This window comes from Mustelus asterias, chromosome 4 (assembly GCF_964213995.1).
Source record: "Mustelus asterias chromosome 4, sMusAst1.hap1.1, whole genome shotgun sequence".
Classification (NCBI taxonomy): Eukaryota; Metazoa; Chordata; class Chondrichthyes; order Carcharhiniformes; family Triakidae; genus Mustelus; species Mustelus asterias.
Genome location: NC_135804.1, coordinates 137,291,034 through 137,307,953, shown reverse-complemented (window position 1 = coordinate 137,307,953; position 16,920 = coordinate 137,291,034). Strand labels below are relative to the sequence as shown.

Genomic DNA, 16,920 nt, shown 5'->3' with positions numbered 1-16,920 from the left:
AAACATTTCAATGAGAACCCCTCTCATTCTTCTACACTGCAATGAATACAGGCCTAGTCAACCCAATCTCTCCTCATATGACAATTCGGCCATCCCAGGAATCAGTCTGGTGAACCACCGCTGCACTCCCTCCATGGAAAGTATATCCTTATCTTTCTTAATTTTAGGCAGGTCTATTACTCACACCTGCTGTGTAATCAGATTGATATTCATGGAGCCACAAAGGAAAACGTAATGATTGTATTTATCTCCCAGTTTTCAAGACCACCAGACATCTCAAAGCACTTTATAGCCAATGAAGTTTCTTTAAAACGTGGCAGCCAATTTGTGCTGAGCAAGTTCTCACTAGCAGCAATGTGATAACGATAATGGGCGGCGCAGTGGTTAGCACTGCTGCCTCAGAGTGCCAGGGACCCGGGTTCGATTCCCAGCTTGGGTCACTGTCTGTGCGGAGTCTGCACATTCTCCCCGTGTCTGCGTGGGTTTCCTCCAGATGCTCCAGTTTCTTCCCATACTCCAAAGCTGTGCAGGTTAGGTGATTGGCTAAAATTGCTACTTAATGTCAGAGGGATGAGCAGGGTAAATATGTGGCGTTACGGGGATAAGGCCTGGGTGGGATTGTTGTCGGTGATGGATCGATGGGCCGAATGGCCTCTTTCTGCACTGTAGGGATTCTATGAACAACCAGATAATCCGTTTGTGTAATGCTGATTGAGGGATAAGTATTGATCAGAGATTAATTCCCCTATAAAAGTAAGGGCGGTGATTAAAATAAACAGTTTTTTTTGTTTAAGATTTCTAAAATACAGACCAACATGTACACTTTTGCACATTCCTCCCCCCGACCAACCCCCATCCTTAATCCTGCATCCACGAGAGGCCCTAATCACCGAGAAACTTGGCATGAAGCAAATTCTCATCCATTTTCCTGAAATACTGGATTTTAACCTGAAGATGTAACAAAAATATTTCAGGCAGCTGTAGTCCCACTCTGGATAAAAGACCATTTATTCACATTAATTAGTACTGTTAACAAGAATAGCAACCTTGCATTATGTACCAGTTTGTGTTTCCCCAGCTGCATCTTGCTGGAATATTCCATTTAGTCAATGGTGGCAAGGGGACAGAAGGATTGTACCATTGTATTAAGAACAGGGGGATCAGATGGATGGGAACAGCATCGCCTTGCATGTGCCCCTCCAAGCCACACACCATCCTGACTTGGAGCTATATCGTCGTCCCTTCACTCGCTGTTGAGTTAAAATCCAGAAACTCCCTCCCTAATAGCTGCATCTACAGCCATGATGTGGAGATGCCGGCATTGGACTGGGGTAAACACAGTAAGAGTTTTAACAACACCAGGTTAAAGTCCAGCATGCAGACTGTGGGGCTCAAGAAGGCGGATTCTCAAGGGCAATCAAAGGTGGGCAATAAATATTAGCCAAGCCAGTGATGCCGACATCTTGGGAAAGAACATTTCTTTTTAAATTCCGATTGGGTGCAGTAGCCTGCAGAGTTTCCCATACTGTAACATGAACGCACAAAGATATCAATAAGTAATGTTTACTTACTTCCACTTGGCATTAGATCCCTATCAGGAATAAACAGTTTGTACCCATAGTGCTTCTCCAGGACATCTGGTAATATTTCCAAAGCAAATTGTTCCTCCTCCCTATTTTCCTGGGTGAGTGAGTCAGGGTCGATTTTGGTATATGACAAATATGCATCATATTCTTTATTATCTGGAGAGATTAAAAGAAAAAAAATGTCATTAAAATGACAGTCGATCATGGAAGCATAGAATCCCTACAGTGCAGAAGGAAGACATTTGGCCCAACGAGCCTGCGCCAACAACGATCCCGCTCAGGCGCTATCCCCGTAACCCCACGTATTTACTCTGCTAATCTCCCAGAAACTAGGGTCAATTTAGCACGGCCAGTCAACCACATCTTTGGACCATGGGAGGAAATCGGAGCACCCGGAGGAAACCCACGCAGACATTTTCAAGTGAAAATAAGCTTATGATCCACCTATGCAGTCTTTCAAAATTAAATGTGGAAGACATAACGGAAATAATTTAACTGTGATAGATTGAAACATGTGACCGATGTTGAATAAAATGGGCGTCATTATTACGGATGAACAACAGCCCATGTTGGATGTCAACTTTATCCAAATTGGTCACTTGACTGCATCAGGTCAATACAGTGCATGGCTTTGTTTGGACTTGATTCAGCATGAATTTCTTTTAGATTGCTCGGGTTAGTGCATTTTCAGCTACTCCATGGCTTCTACACAGCAAGTAAATGAAACTATGCTTAAATCAATCAGAGACTGGAGCAGACCTTTACTCGCATAGGGTCAGACTGTGACAAGTACACCAGGAGCCGACAACCTTGTGGTATTATCGCTAGACTATTAATCCAGAAACCCAGCTAATGTTCTGGGGACCCGGGTTCGAATCCCACAACGGCAGATGGTGGAATTTGAATTCAATTTAAAAAATCTGGAATTAAGAATCTACTGATCTCCGTGAAACCACTGTCGATTGTTGGAAAAACCTATCTGGTTCACTAATGTCCCTTTAGGGAAGGAAATCTGCCATCCTTACCCGGTCTGGCCTACATGTGACTCCAGAGCCACAGCAATGGAATTGACTCTCAACTGCCCTCCAAGGACAACTAGGGATGGGCAATAAATGCTGGCCAACCAATGATGCCCACGTCCCATGAATGAATTTTAAAAATCTAATTATTTGAGGTTCAGCATTAGAGAAATAATTTGCTTCACTAATGATCAAAGCAGAGAGATTTTAAGGGGACCATGGATCCTATGAGTCTGTGTTGGTTCCAGGTCCACAGAGATGCTATCTATTTGAGTCATATTCCCCTGCTCTGTAGTTCAGTCCTATTTCTCAAATATATTACCCAGAGACCCTGTTAGAACAGCGCAGTGGGGCTGGGAGAACTGTCCCCCGTAACTTTGGTGGCATATTAGCTATTTTCTCAGAGTTTTGGAGAGGGACCAGAGCTTTATGGTCTGGTTCAACCCTGAACTGCAAGTCCATTAAGTGATCTGAAACTTTTTCACAGGCCCAGGTCGCCGCCAGTGCTTCCTTTTCGATTGTTACATAATGTTTTGCAGTCTCAGTCAAGAATTGTATCGTGATTTCTTCCTGCCGTCCTCTTGGGTTTGTAGCAGAACTTCACCAAGCCCCATTGCTGATGCATCAGCTGCCACTACTGTTGGCAGTTTGGGGTCAAAATGTGCCAGCACATCTGAAGAGACAAACAGCTCTTTAATCTTGTCAACGGCATTCTTCTGGGCCTCAGGGTAAGCACATGGCTCCTCAGACACAGGCTGCTCTGAATCTTGTGTTTTTGGAGCAGTTTGGCCGTTTGATCCTGATGTCACGCTAACATCATCATTAACATAACCATTAACCCATTACTCATCAACAATAAACCATCCCAAGGAGCTTCACAGTAGCATTACAGAACAAAATGTGACACTGGGCCATGTCATAGAGTGATAGAGGTTTACAGCACAGAAACAGGCCCTTCTGCCCAACTTGGCCATGCTGTCCCTTTTTTTTAAACCTTTCTAGTTCTAATATCCTTTCTCCAAAAGGGTGACCAGGACTGTACACAGTATTCCAAGTGTGGCCTTACCAATGTCTTGTACAACTTCAGCAAGACGTCCCAACTCCTGTATTCAATGTTCTGACCAATGAAACCAAGCATGTCAAATGCCTTCTTCATCACACTGTCCACCTGTGACTCCACTTTCAAGGAGCTATGAACCTGTACCCCTGGATCTCTTTGTTTTATAACTCTCCCCAACGCCCTACCATTAACTGCGTAAGTCCTGCTCTGGTTCCAGCTACAAAAATGCATCACCTCGCATTATCTAAATTGAACTCTATCTGCCATTCGTCAGCCCACTAGCCCAATTGATCAAGATCACATGAGGTTGGATGACCAAAAGTCGGAGAAGTAGGAATTTAGGAGCGTTTTAGAGAACGTGGGCAGCTTGATTCTGAGAGGTGGAAGGGTGTAGGGAGGATATTCCAGAGCACGGGACCAATCATTAGCTGAATGCCAATGATGGAACAATTAAAATTAGTGTTGCTCAAGAGGCCAGAGTTAGAGAAGCACAGAGAGATAAGTTCAAATTTTAAATTTATTTATTAGTGTCACAACTAGGCTTACATTAACATGGCAATGAGGTTACTGTGAAAATCCCTTAGTCGCCACACTCTGGTGCCTGTTCGGGTACACTGAGGGAGAATTTAGCATGGCCAACGCACCTAACCAGACTATAGGAGGAAACTGGAGCACCCTTAGGAAACCCACGCAGACATGGGGAGAATGTGCAGATTCCACACGGACAATGACCCAAGTCGGGAATCGAACCCAGTTCCCTGGCGCTGTGAGGCACCGTGCCACCAGGGACATTGGGCTGGAGGAGGTTATAGTTATCGAGATAGGGAGGAGCGAGGCCATAGAGGGATTTGAAAATATGGATGAGAAGCTTAAATCTAAGATGTTGCTTGACTCGGAGTTAATGTAGATCAGCAAGCACAGGGATGAAAGGAGAAACAAAACTCAGAAACATAAACCCTCCATTGGTATTCCCATTACGAGTAAAACCAACAATAAAAATAAAGCATCATCCATCAGTTGTGATTGGTAACCTCTGCCTCCAGGGTAGCCTGAGCTTTCTATTCCTCTACTCACTTCTACAAAAAATGTTGTCTTTGTTTCAAATAATATTCAATTAACTAAGTGAAATAAAGCCCATCAGACGCACTATCTTCAGCTAGATGAGGTTCAGACTGCAGAGCTATCACCCAGGCCTTTAGTTACCACCTGCAAAGTACAGAATAGCTTTCTTCAGGAACGAGATTTCTTGACAGTTTTCTCGATGAGAGATGAGATCTTCTGAAGTAAATGAATAAATTACTGTCTGTGATTCTTCTGACTTTCAATCCAGTAATGGTGCCCTGAAAAGAATCTGCTGTCAAAGCATCAAGGCATGAGTCACACTGGGGACAGGTGGAAATCTGTCTCGTGATATTATCTACACACTTATTCCATAAGACCATAAGACATAGGAACAGAATTAGGCCACTCGGCCCATCGAGTCTGCTCCGCCATTCAATCATGGCTGATATTTTTCTCATCTCCATTTTCCTGCCTTTTCCCCATAACCCCGATCCCCTTATTAATCAAGAACATATCTATCGATGTCTTAAAGACACTCAATGACGTGGCCTCCACAGCCTTCTGCGGCAATGAGTTCCACAGATTCACCGCTCTCTGGCTGAAGAAATTCCTCCTCATCTCTGTTTTAAAGACAATTCCAAAACACTTGGGAATCTTACCAAAAATTGGCAGAGTGTTGTTTCCGGCGAGTAAACCGGCGTGCTTCTCTCCAGAGAAACACGCCGGATTTCTCTCCAGATCTTACAGTACTTTGGCACCATGTAAGGGGGAGTGGCCTCAACACGCAAGCAAAAACCTGGCTGCGCTGAGATTGGGGCGCCATCTTTAAAGGCGCCCTAATCATAACAAGAATAAACTTCCCCTCCCCCCCCCCCACAGTCCAACATGGAGATCTCATGGGCTCCCCCATCCCCACTTCTGATCAGAGTCAGCACGTCTCCCTCCCCCCCACAGTCGGAGCTGATGCGAATTGCACTTTCCGAGTCTCTCTGGATTTTGAGATGGATGGAGAGCATGGGCTCAAAAATGACTCCCAGAGTCTCGGAGTAACACCAATGGGAAACAATTGGGAAGAAAGAAATATGATTCAACAATAGTGCCAGTGCTATTGAGTATCAAATGGTGGTGATATTCCGATTTGGATAACAGAAAAGTCAAATTGAATGTGAAACAATAATTTGCGCTCTCACAATAATCTCTTTTGCCCAATTTTCACTTACTATGGACTCCACCTCATTAATTTTCCTTTCTGAGACTACCTTCTACAAAGCCTCTATGAGCTCTAATCAGTCAAAGATATAGAATATCCATCCAGACTTAATTCCTACATTCTTTTATCTTGTCCACTTGTCTTTCTGAGTCACTCCATGATCAGAGCTGTGTAACAGCCACTCTGCCCCCTGTAGTGTTCAGTCATCTTTTGCCTTTACCATCCTTACAGCCCGTAGCCTTGCTCCTCAACATTTTTCCAGCTTCTTTCACGATTAAAAAAACAACAGTGTTAGCACGCAGTATCTGCTTCTTTTTCAAAGCTCCGATGGTCCGACACTAGGTGGTATCTGGAGACCACGTTCGCTGTCTGCGAGGTTGGTAGCGGGGCTCAAGACCCTGAAGTCGCAGTTCTCGCTATGTACACCAAGGGAGAACAGAGTTTAAACCCAACGATGTACCTCAGCTTGTCAGCTTTCTGAAGGCTATTTTTGGTTACAATGTTTTGCCTTTTGATTGTTTCTTCATCACTTTTATAACCTTAGGGCGGAGATGGTGATGATTCCCCATAGTTTCCACATTCATGATATTCTTCTCTTTAATGGGTGTCACTTACTATATTGTATTAAGAATTTATGCTTCAGCAACTCTTTTGCTTCAGGTCTAAGAATTCATTGCTTTATTCAAGCATGCTTCTATAAAGTATTTTAGGAGTTGACTGTAGTATCCTTTTGAGTGGCACGGTGGCACAGTACTTAGCACTGCTGCCTCACAGCGCCAGGGACCCGGGTTCAATTCCAGCCTCGGGTGACTGTCTGTGTGGAGCTTGCATGTTCTCCCTGTGTCTGCGTGGGTTTCATCCGGGTGCTCCGGTTTCCTTCCACAGTCCAAAGATATGCCAGTTAGGTTGATTGGCCATGCTAAATTTCCCCTCAGTGTCCAAGAATGTGCAAGTTAGGGGGATTAATGGGGTAAATAAGTGGGGTTACGGGGATAGGGCCTGGGCCTGTCAGGGCGGGTGTCCTGTCAGAGAGTCAGTGCTGACCCAATGGGCTGAATGGCCTCCTGCACTGTAAGAAATCTAATCATAGAATCCCCACAGTGCAAAAGAGACCATTTGGTCCATTGAGTCTGCACCAACTCTCTGACAGAGTGTCTTCATAAAATCATAGTATCCTACAGTGCAGAAGGAGGCCATTTGGCCCATCGAGTCTGCACCGACCATAATTCCACCAAGGCCCTATCCCCATAATCCCATACATTTACCCTAGCTAGCCCCCTTGCCACTAAGGGTCAATTTAGCATGGCCAATCCATCTAACCCGCACGTCCTTGGGCTGTGGGAGCAAACTGGAGTCTTACCCAGGCCCTCTCCCCTGCCCTATCCCCATAATCCCACACATTTCCCTTGGCTAATCCATCTAACCTACACATCTTTGGACATTAAGGGGTAATTTATCATGGCCAATCCACCCAACCTGCACATCTTTGGTCCGTGGGAGGAAACCCACGCAGACACGGGGAGAATGTGCAAACTCCACACCGACAGTCTGGAACCCAGTGCCTGGCGCTATGAGGCAGCAGTGCTAACCACCGTGCCATCCATCAGTGCATTGTTCTTGGAATAAAGATCAAAGCTTTAACTGCTGACAAAAGAAGTGATTTTAAGGAGCATCTTAAAGAAGCAGAGAGTTGAATGCCTGGGAAAGGCAAAGAAGTCATGGAAGAGGCCTGAACTGGTAAAGCTCAGAGATCTCAAAGGGCTGGAGGTTACAAAAGTAGGGAGGGGTCAGACCACAGAGTGATTCTAACGCAACAATCAGAATTTAAAATTCAAGCAATGAGTACATGGGTGATGAGTGACTGGGGCATATGCAGCACTTTCTATTTGCCTGGGAGTTGCAAAGTGCTTGCAGCCACTGCTGTAACGTCAGAAATGTGGCAGCACATTTTCACTCAGCAAGCCTCACTAACAGCAATATGATAACTAATCAGTTCATTTCAAATCAAAAAACTGGAAAATCACAGCTGGTCCAGGGTGTGGTTGCATTAGAGAGGATGCAAAGGAGATTCACCAGGATGCTACCTGGACTGAAATGTTTCAGCTATGAAGAGAGGCTGGTTCGGCTGGGGTTCCTTTCCTTAAAGTAGAGAAGGCTGAGAGGGGGAACTGAATGAAGTGTACAGAATTATGAGGAACGTAGGTAGAGTAGATTTGAAGGAACCTTCACCTTAGTAGAGGGGTCAATAATTAGGGGTATAGATTTAAAGTAAGTGGCAGAGCGTGTAAAGGGGATTTGAGGAAAAATGGTTTCACCCAGGGTATCAGGTAGTGGTGGGAATCTGGAATTCGCTGCCTGAAAGGGTGGGAACCTTCATAACATTTAAGAAGGATTTAGATGAGCACTTGAAATACTGCAACATACAAGGGCACAGTAAGTAGTCTCACAACACCAGGTTTAAGTCCAACAGGTTTATCTGGTAGCACGAGCTTTTGGAGCGCTGCTCCTTCATCAGGTGAGTAGAGGATTTGTTTCACAAACAGGGCATATATAGACACAAACTCAATTACAAGATAATGGTTGGAATGCGAGTCTTAACAGGTAATCAAGTCTTTACAGGCGCAGACAATGCGAGTGGAGAGAGGGTTAAGCACAGGTTAAAGAGATGTGTATTGTCTCGAGCCAGGACAGTTAGTGAGATTTTGCAAGCCCAGGCAAGTCGTGGGGGTTGCAGATCATGTGACATGAACCCAAGATCCCGGTTGAGGCCGTCCTCATGTGTGCGGAACTTGGCTATCAGTTTCTGCTCAGCGATTCTGTGTTGTCATGTGTCGTGGAGGCCACCTTGGAGAATGCTTACCCGAAAATTGGAGGCTGAATGCCCTTGACTGCTGAAGTGTTCCCTGACAGGAAGGGAACACTCCTGCCTGGTGACTGTTGAGTGGTGTCCATTCATCCGTTGTCGTAGCATCTGCATGATCTCGCCAATGTACCATGCCCTGGTACATCCTTTCGTGCAGCGTATCAGGTAGACAACGTTGGCCGAGTCGCAAGAGTATGCACCGTGTACCTGGTGGATGGTGTTCTCACATGAGATGATGGCATCCGTGTCGATGATCTGGCACGTGCTGCAGAGGTTACTGTGGCAGAGTTGTGTGGTGTCGTGTTCTCCTGAAGGCTTGCAACTCGGCCAACGTTATCTACCTGATACGCTGCAGGAAAGGATGTCCCGAGGTATGGTACGTTGGGGAGACCATGCAGACGCTACGACAACGGATGAATGGACACTGCTTGAAAATCACCAGGCAAGACTGTTCTCTTCCTGTCGGGGAACACTTCAGTAGTCAACGGCATTCAGCCTCTGATTTTCGGGTCAGCATTCTCCAAGGTGGCCTTCACGACACACGACAATGCAGAATCACCGAGCAGAAACTGAGAGCCAAGTTCCACACACATGAGGACGGCCTCAACTGGGATCTTGGGTTCATGTCACACTATCTGTAACCCCCACGACTTGCCTGGGTTTGCAAAATCTCACTAACTGTCCTGGCTGGAGACAATTCACATCTCTTTAACCTGTGCTTAACCCTCTCTCCACTTGCATTGTCTGCACTTGTAAAGAGTTGATTGACTGTTAAGACTCGCATTCCAACCATTATCTTGTAATTGAGTTTGTGCCTATATATGCCCTGTTTGTGAAACAAATCCTGCACTCACTTGATGAAGGAGCAGCGCTCCAAAAGCTCGTGCTACCAAATCAACCTGTTGGACTTTAACCTGGTGTTGTAAGATTACTTATTGTGCCTATCTCAGTCCAACGCCGGCAACTCCACATCATACAAGGGTACAGATCAAGTGCTGGAAAATGGGATTCTAATCTAAAGGGGCTTGATGGCTGGTGCGACATGATGGGCTGAAGGGCCTCTTTTTCATAGAATCATAGAATCCCTATAGTGCAGAAGGAGGCCATTCGGCCCATCGAATCTGCACTGACCACAATCCCACCCAAGTCCTATTCCCGTAACCTCACATATTTACCCTGCTAATCCCTCTGACACTAGGGTCAATTTAGCATGGCCAATCAACCTAACCTGCACATCTTTAGACTGTGGGAAGAAACAGGAGCACCCGGAGGAAACCCACGCAGACCCGGGGAGAATGTGCGAACTCCACACAGACGATCACTCAAGGCCAGAATTGAACCCAGGTCCCTGACGCTGTGAGGCAGCAGGGCTAACCACTGTGCCAGCGTGCCACTGTGCCACCATGCCATAATACTCTATGATTCTGTGTCTGGCTGTATCTGTGGAGAGAGAAGCAGAGTTAATATTTCAAGTACAGCAGCACACTTGTATCACACCTTTTTGTAGTGCACTGAGGGTTTCTTTACCTTGCTTTCCATTGACTTTTCTATCTGAAGGGCTGGATTTCTTTTCGTGTCCGGTCTAGTTGAAAAAAAATATTTCTCCAACTCCTGTCCTCCTTTGCAATGTATTGATTGGATATTGTCACAAAGACACAAGTGATGAGATACCACAGATGTGGGTTAAAGTTCAATGCAGGTTTATTAAGGAGATGTTGGTTGTTCCAGGTCCCAGATGGAAGAGTCCCATGAGCCCACGAATCTCTCCGCTTATGTCACTACGGATCAAGTGACATTATACCAGCAGAGATGCGACCACCTTAAATACGTAACAATCAAAAACCTAGGTTATGTGTTATGTATAGTGGGGCTTGAGCCCATGATCTTCTGAGGGTATCAACCATGTGTCTTGTAAATTGATTCTGGGAAAATTGGATAAAGATGAAATTTTCCATGTTACGCAATGGAAAAAAACAATAATACTAGAAAAATTCCATGCCAAACATGGAATATATTTGTCAGAAGCGCTCTTCACAGTGGCAAAGAAATAACGTGAAAGGTTTCTAGCTTCAGTAACAATTATTCTAGTCATCTGTTCATGAATGTCTGACAGCTAGGTATGGACATGTTACCCAATCAAAGATAGAACAACACATTCCACAGTGAGGCCACGGAGCCAATTCCAGCTGCAGTGCCTGGGAAATTGTTGGGATTCTGGAGGAGGATAGTCATTCTTTGGCTGCCTTGGTGGAGTTTGACTCGGTAATCCGCAGCACAGCCTGCCAATAAACAGGAGCAGGATCTTGGCTCAGTATGTTACTCACATTCCCTGGCAGGTAAAGGCAGGTGCATTGTGACCAGATGTGTGCCTCTCAAAGCTTGCCTACTGGGAGCTGAAGATATTACGATATACGATGCAAGTATTCGTTTGATTTTAGATGTGTTAGCCCTGGCCAGCTATACCGTCAAAAGGGTGATGAAAAGTTTGTCTTTCTCATTTCCAGAATTCGTTAATTTCGGACATCCATGATTCATGACCTTTCTGCCTGTCTCGATAGCGGGCATCCTGAGAACTCTTAAAACAACTTGAGCTTCCTCTGCAAAGCCTCTAGTTTACTTTTTATTTATTCATTTGTAGGACATGGGTGTCGCTGGCTGCCCCAGCATTTATTGCCCATCCCTATTTGCCCTTGAACTGAGTGGCGTGCTCGGCCGTTTAATGTGAAAGTTAAAGTTTTATTTATTTGTCACAGATAGGCTTACATCAACACTGCAATGAAGTTACTGTTAAAATCCCCTAGTCGCCACACTCCGGCGCCTGTTCGGGTACACTGAGGGAGAATTTAGCATGGCCAATGCACTAACCAGCACATCTTTTGGACTATGGGAGGAAACCGGAGCACTCGGAGGAAATTAAAAATAACAATTCCATTTCTACAAAGTCTCATCAAAAATGAAATCCATACATTTGGGTCCACGATGAATGGAGTTTTTATATGCTCTGCTCAGCATGATGTTGCTGTATACATTTCGGTGGCACACATTTTCTGAAATCTAATATTAGGAGTCATTAGGAGTCAAAATCCCTTAGTTGCCACACTCCGGCGCCTATTTGGGTACACTGAGGGAGAATTTAGCATGGCCAATGCACTAACCAGCACATCTTTTGGACTATGGGAGGAAACCGGAGCACTCGGAGGAAACCCACGCAAACATGGGGAGAATGTGCAAACTCCGCACAGACAGTGACCCAAGCTGGGAATCGAACCCAGGTCCCTGGCACTGTGAGGCAGCAGTGCTAACCACTGCTCCACCGTGCCACCGTTTCTGAGGACAGTTGAGAGTCAACCATGTTGCTTTGGGTCTGGAGTCACGTGTAAGCCAGACCCACGTAAGGACGACAGATTTCCTTCCATAAAGGACAGTAGTGAACCAGATGAGTTTTTATGACAATCGACAATGGTTTCATGGTCATCAGTAGATTCTTAATTCCAGATATTTTTTATTGAATTCAAATGCCACCACCTGCTGTGGTGGGATTCGAACCTGGATCCCCCAGAACATTAGCTGAGTTTCTGCATTAATAGTCTAGTGATAATACCACTAGGCCATCACCCCCCCTCCCCCACCGAATATATATTGGCTGCTAGCCTGCCTGCCATGCATTTTGATACTGCTATTGTTTTACTGAACCTGATGAAGAACTCCCTTCTGCACTCAAGATAGAGAACATCAGGTTCAGCCTGATGAGACTTGAGTTGTGCGTGTTTAAAGGAATTTGAGCTGAGCACTTAGCAAATAGCACTCTTGTGCACAATTTACAACATCCAAATTAAACAAAGGGTCATGCATTAAACATACTGTCACAGGAATTCATAGTCTTGGGTACAGTGTGCTGCTTCTATAGTCCTCACACTCATTCTCTTTTATCCTTCAGATGTTCCACTTCAACGTGCAACTACGACTCACCATGAGCTATGTCATGGGAAATCTGCTAGCCTAATCTAAAAGTATTGAAGTGTCACTGCAGATGTTATTGCCACTCAGACTTGAATCCTGTGGAACAAATAAGCAAAGGAACAAAATCATCCCAGCTTTCAAAATCAGAGACGCACAAGAGTTCCTTGGCTCGTTGTAAATAAATACATTTGAGTGCATTGGGACACTATCCGCCATGTAATAATGTTTAGATGTCCTACGCATTTCAGTTCAAAGCAACTTCCCTATCAACTAGCATAACAATTTGTAACGAGCATAACTATCCGTATAACACTAAAAATGACAACCAAAAAAGTTACTATAAAATCCCTACAGTGCAGAAGGAGGCCATTCAGCTCATTAGGTCTGCGACGACCACATTCCTACCCAGCTACTAGCTCCATAATCCCATGTATTTACCCTAGCTAGTCCCCCTGACACTAAGGGGCAATTTAGCATGGCCAATCCACCTAACCCGCGCATCTTTGGACTGTGGGAGTAAACCAAAGCACCTGGAAGAAATCCATGCAGACAGGGGAAGAACATGCAAATTCCACGCAGATAGTGACCCAAGCCGGGAATTGAACCCCGGCCCCTGGCGCTGTGAGGCAACAGTGCTAACCACTGTTTCCCCATGCCGCCCCAGACGGGGCCTTTTTTTAAACCTGGATTTTATAACACTCAGACATGAAAGCAGATTACTCCCAATAATTTTCATTTTCATTCCTTAACACGCAACAATATGTCAGAAAGCATCTATATTAATGAGCAACAAGTTTTGTCTTTTGGTTGGGTTATTGGCTTTAATAGATGATGGACACGTTCAGTATCCACCCCACACGAGGGGCAGGGATGCATTTACAGTGAAACACACCGTGTCTAAGCAAAGGGCCCTGACCAACAGTGGGGGCCCCCACTGCCAGACCCGGTAAGCATCAGCTCGATGTGGCATCCAATTGGAAGGGTCCACTCTGCTACTGATGCAAACCTCAGCTTTCCGCATCGCGAATGGCGGCCGCACCTCTCCCTCACCTCGTAGTCTTGCACACGGCTGCTGTCAACCGTTAATCACCCTCCCACTCTTTGAAACTCATCCATTCAGAGTATGATTTTGCTTTCTATTTGCTGCTGATAGGTTCAAACTAGTGAGTCTATCAGCAGCAAATGCAGGCAGTAATCAGCCTTCAATTGGATGCCACATCACGCTGACGCTTACCGGGTCTGGCAGTGGGGGCTCACACGGTAAGAAGTCTCACAACACCAGGTTAAAGTCCAACAGGTTTATTTGGTAGCAAATACCATAAGCTTTCGGAGCACTGCTCCTTCGTCAGATAGAGTGGAAATGTGCTCTCAAACAGTGCAAACAGACAAAATCAAGTTGCAGAATACTGATTAGAATGCGAATCCTACAGCCACCCAGGTCTTAAAGGTACAGACAATGTGGGTGGAGGGAACATTAAACACAGGTTAAAGAAATGTGTATTGTCTCCAGACAGAACAGCTAGTGAGATTCTACAAGCCCAGGAGGCAAGCTCCCACCATTGATCAGGGCCCTTTGCCTGGGCACGATGTGTTTCAATGTAAATCCATCCCTGCCTCGAGCGTTGGGTGGACACTGAAAGTGACCATTGTCTATTAAAGCCAGTAACCCGCCAGAAGATAAAACTTGTTGCTTACAAATACTGACTTGAGAGGAAGTAAGGAAGTTAGCTTTTATTTTTTTAACTGAATGAGACTCAGAGAGATAGTGAATGGTAGCGTATGCAACTTGTTGATTGGAGTATTTGCTCCTGCACTGGCTCACAAATGAAGAGTTTGCCAGGCAATGTTTTCACGAGCTGTACAGGCCTGGGCTGCAGTCATGCCATCAGCTGATTTCTCCATCTTGCTGCTCATGTTCCATGTTTTGGCTCATCTCAAGACCCACGTCGCAATGTTGACCATGTTTTCCATCATTCTAACGAGAGGTAAGCTTGGATTTCGGCTTGGCAATGATTCAACCAGGCGTGTTTTCACGATTGAAGAAGCATTGATGAAATTGCGTATTTTTGTGACTGGTACCTTTGCGTTCTGTGGGGCATTAGCAAGGGTGGTTGGGGTGGGGGGTGAGGTTGGTGGTGGGGAGCATAAATGAAGGTGAGCGCAGGGTCCCACCAACTGTAAATCGACCTCTAGCTGGAGAGATTAAGTGCTTGGTAAACAGAACCATAAACTAAAATGATGCCAGAAAACCTCAAAAACTTATCTTGTCCTCATAAATGACTTTCTGGTAAAGTTGTCATGCAGCAAAGTGTAACACAGCACAAAAACGCTTGCGGGTGTACTTGGTGTGATGAAAAATATGACAACGACGTATGGTTAGACATTTTTGTTAAATTAAAGTATTATCCGTTATACAGAAACCTGTCAAGAAACCGTCTCCTTTGGTTCACAGAACATTTTATCTCGCTTGTACTTAACTGATGAAAAATGGTTTTATGAATGCCGTGTGAGGATCTGAGCTTGCAAAAAAAAATAAAATAAAATCGCTGCCGTAAACAGGTAATAAAACATGCTCCTGTAAAACTACATCGGATCCAAGCACAAGAGTCCTGATATGTCATAGCAGGAGCGAGGCATCATTAAAATGTGCGCCCACTTACCATTTTCTGTTTCATCACTCCCAAAGTGGCTCCGGTAAAACAACATCATTTCAATATTGTAGCATTTGTATATAGTTACAAGGAAGGTGATCAGGAGGAGAATGGCTCCCAGGCCCCCTGCAAGTTCCACTCGGTACATCAAGTCTAGAACAAATGGAGGGTAACAGAATGACAAAGTGGTCAATCGCAGCAAAGTATAGACAGTGTTCTGCTTTTTTTATTCAATAGACATGGGCGGCTGGGCCAGCACTTAATGCTCATCCGTAGTTGCCCTTGAAACTGAGTGGGTCGCTAGGGCCAAGGCTAGGGCCTTGACGATGGCCTAGTGGTATTATCGCTAAACTATTAATCCAGAAACTCAGTCAATGTTCTGGAGACCAGATTCAAATCCCGCCGTAACAGGTGGTGGAATTTGAATTCAATAAAAAATATCTGGAATTAAGAATCTACTGATGACCATGAGACCATTGTCGATTGCCAGAAAAACCCATCTGGTTCACTAATGTCCTTTAGGGAAGGAAGTCTGCCGTCCTTACCTGGTCTGGCCTACATGTGACTCCAGAGCTGCAGCAATGTGGTTGACTCTCAACTGTCCCCGGGCAACTAGGGATTGGCAATAAATGTTGGCCAGCCAGCGACACCCATGTCCCAGGAATGAATGAATTTTTAAAAAATTTCAGCGGCTTGGGAGTCAACCACATTGCTGTGGCTCTGGAGTCACATGTAGGCCAGGTAAGGACGGCAGACTTCCTTCCCTCAAGGACATTAGTGAACCCCAGTAGATTCTTAATTCCAAACACTTGTATTTATTGAATTCAAATTCCATCATCTGCCATTGTGGGATCCGAACTCCGCTACCCAGAACTTTAGCTGAGTTTCTGGATGAATAGTCTAGCGATAATATCACTAGGCCGTCGCCCCCACCCGCCCCCCCCCCCCTATGGTAAGCTAAAGAGAAATTAACCGATCCATATGAACCACTCCTGCATATATAGAGAAAGTGACCTCCAATGGCAGAAGGGTGGTAATTTACAATAAATGTCGAAGGAATCAAAAGGGAAATGGGTTTTTTTTCCACACGGCAAGTTCTCAGCGGAGGCAGCAGGTTCAATTATAACCTTCAAAAGGGAATTAGACCATAAGACATAGCAGCAGAAGTAGGCCATTCAGCCCATCGAGTGTGCTCCACCAGTCAATGAGAACCTGACTAATCTGGTATAATAATCCTCAACTCCATTTAATCCCATAACTTCTGATTCCCTTACTTTTTGAACATATTTAATGACTCAGCCTCTACAGCCTTCTGATGTAAATAATTCCACAGATTATCTACCTTCTGAGAAGAAATTCCTCCTCATCTTGTCTTAAATGGGTGACCCCTTATTCTGAAATAATGCCCTCTGGTCCGAGACTCACACACAAGGGAAAACAATCTCTCAGCATCTACCCTGTCAAGTCACCTGAGATTCCTAAATGTCTCAATAATTTTGCCTCCCATTG

The 16,920-nt window shown here is 45.0% G+C and overlaps 1 protein-coding gene across 1 annotated transcript in view; it reads right to left on the bottom strand.

Annotated features, from left to right (window-relative positions):
* il1rapl2 (interleukin 1 receptor accessory protein-like 2) overlaps positions 1 to 16,920 on the bottom strand; it is a 502,399-nt gene that overhangs the window by 25,137 nt on the left and 460,342 nt on the right. Inside the window, exons 9-10 of the mRNA XM_078212065.1 lie at positions 15,421 to 15,564; positions 1,572 to 1,742 (exon numbers count right to left, since the gene is read on the bottom strand). Of these exons, the coding sequence (XP_078068191.1) occupies positions 1,572 to 1,742; positions 15,421 to 15,564 (315 nt within the window). The remainder of the gene's footprint in view (positions 1 to 1,571; positions 1,743 to 15,420; positions 15,565 to 16,920) is intronic.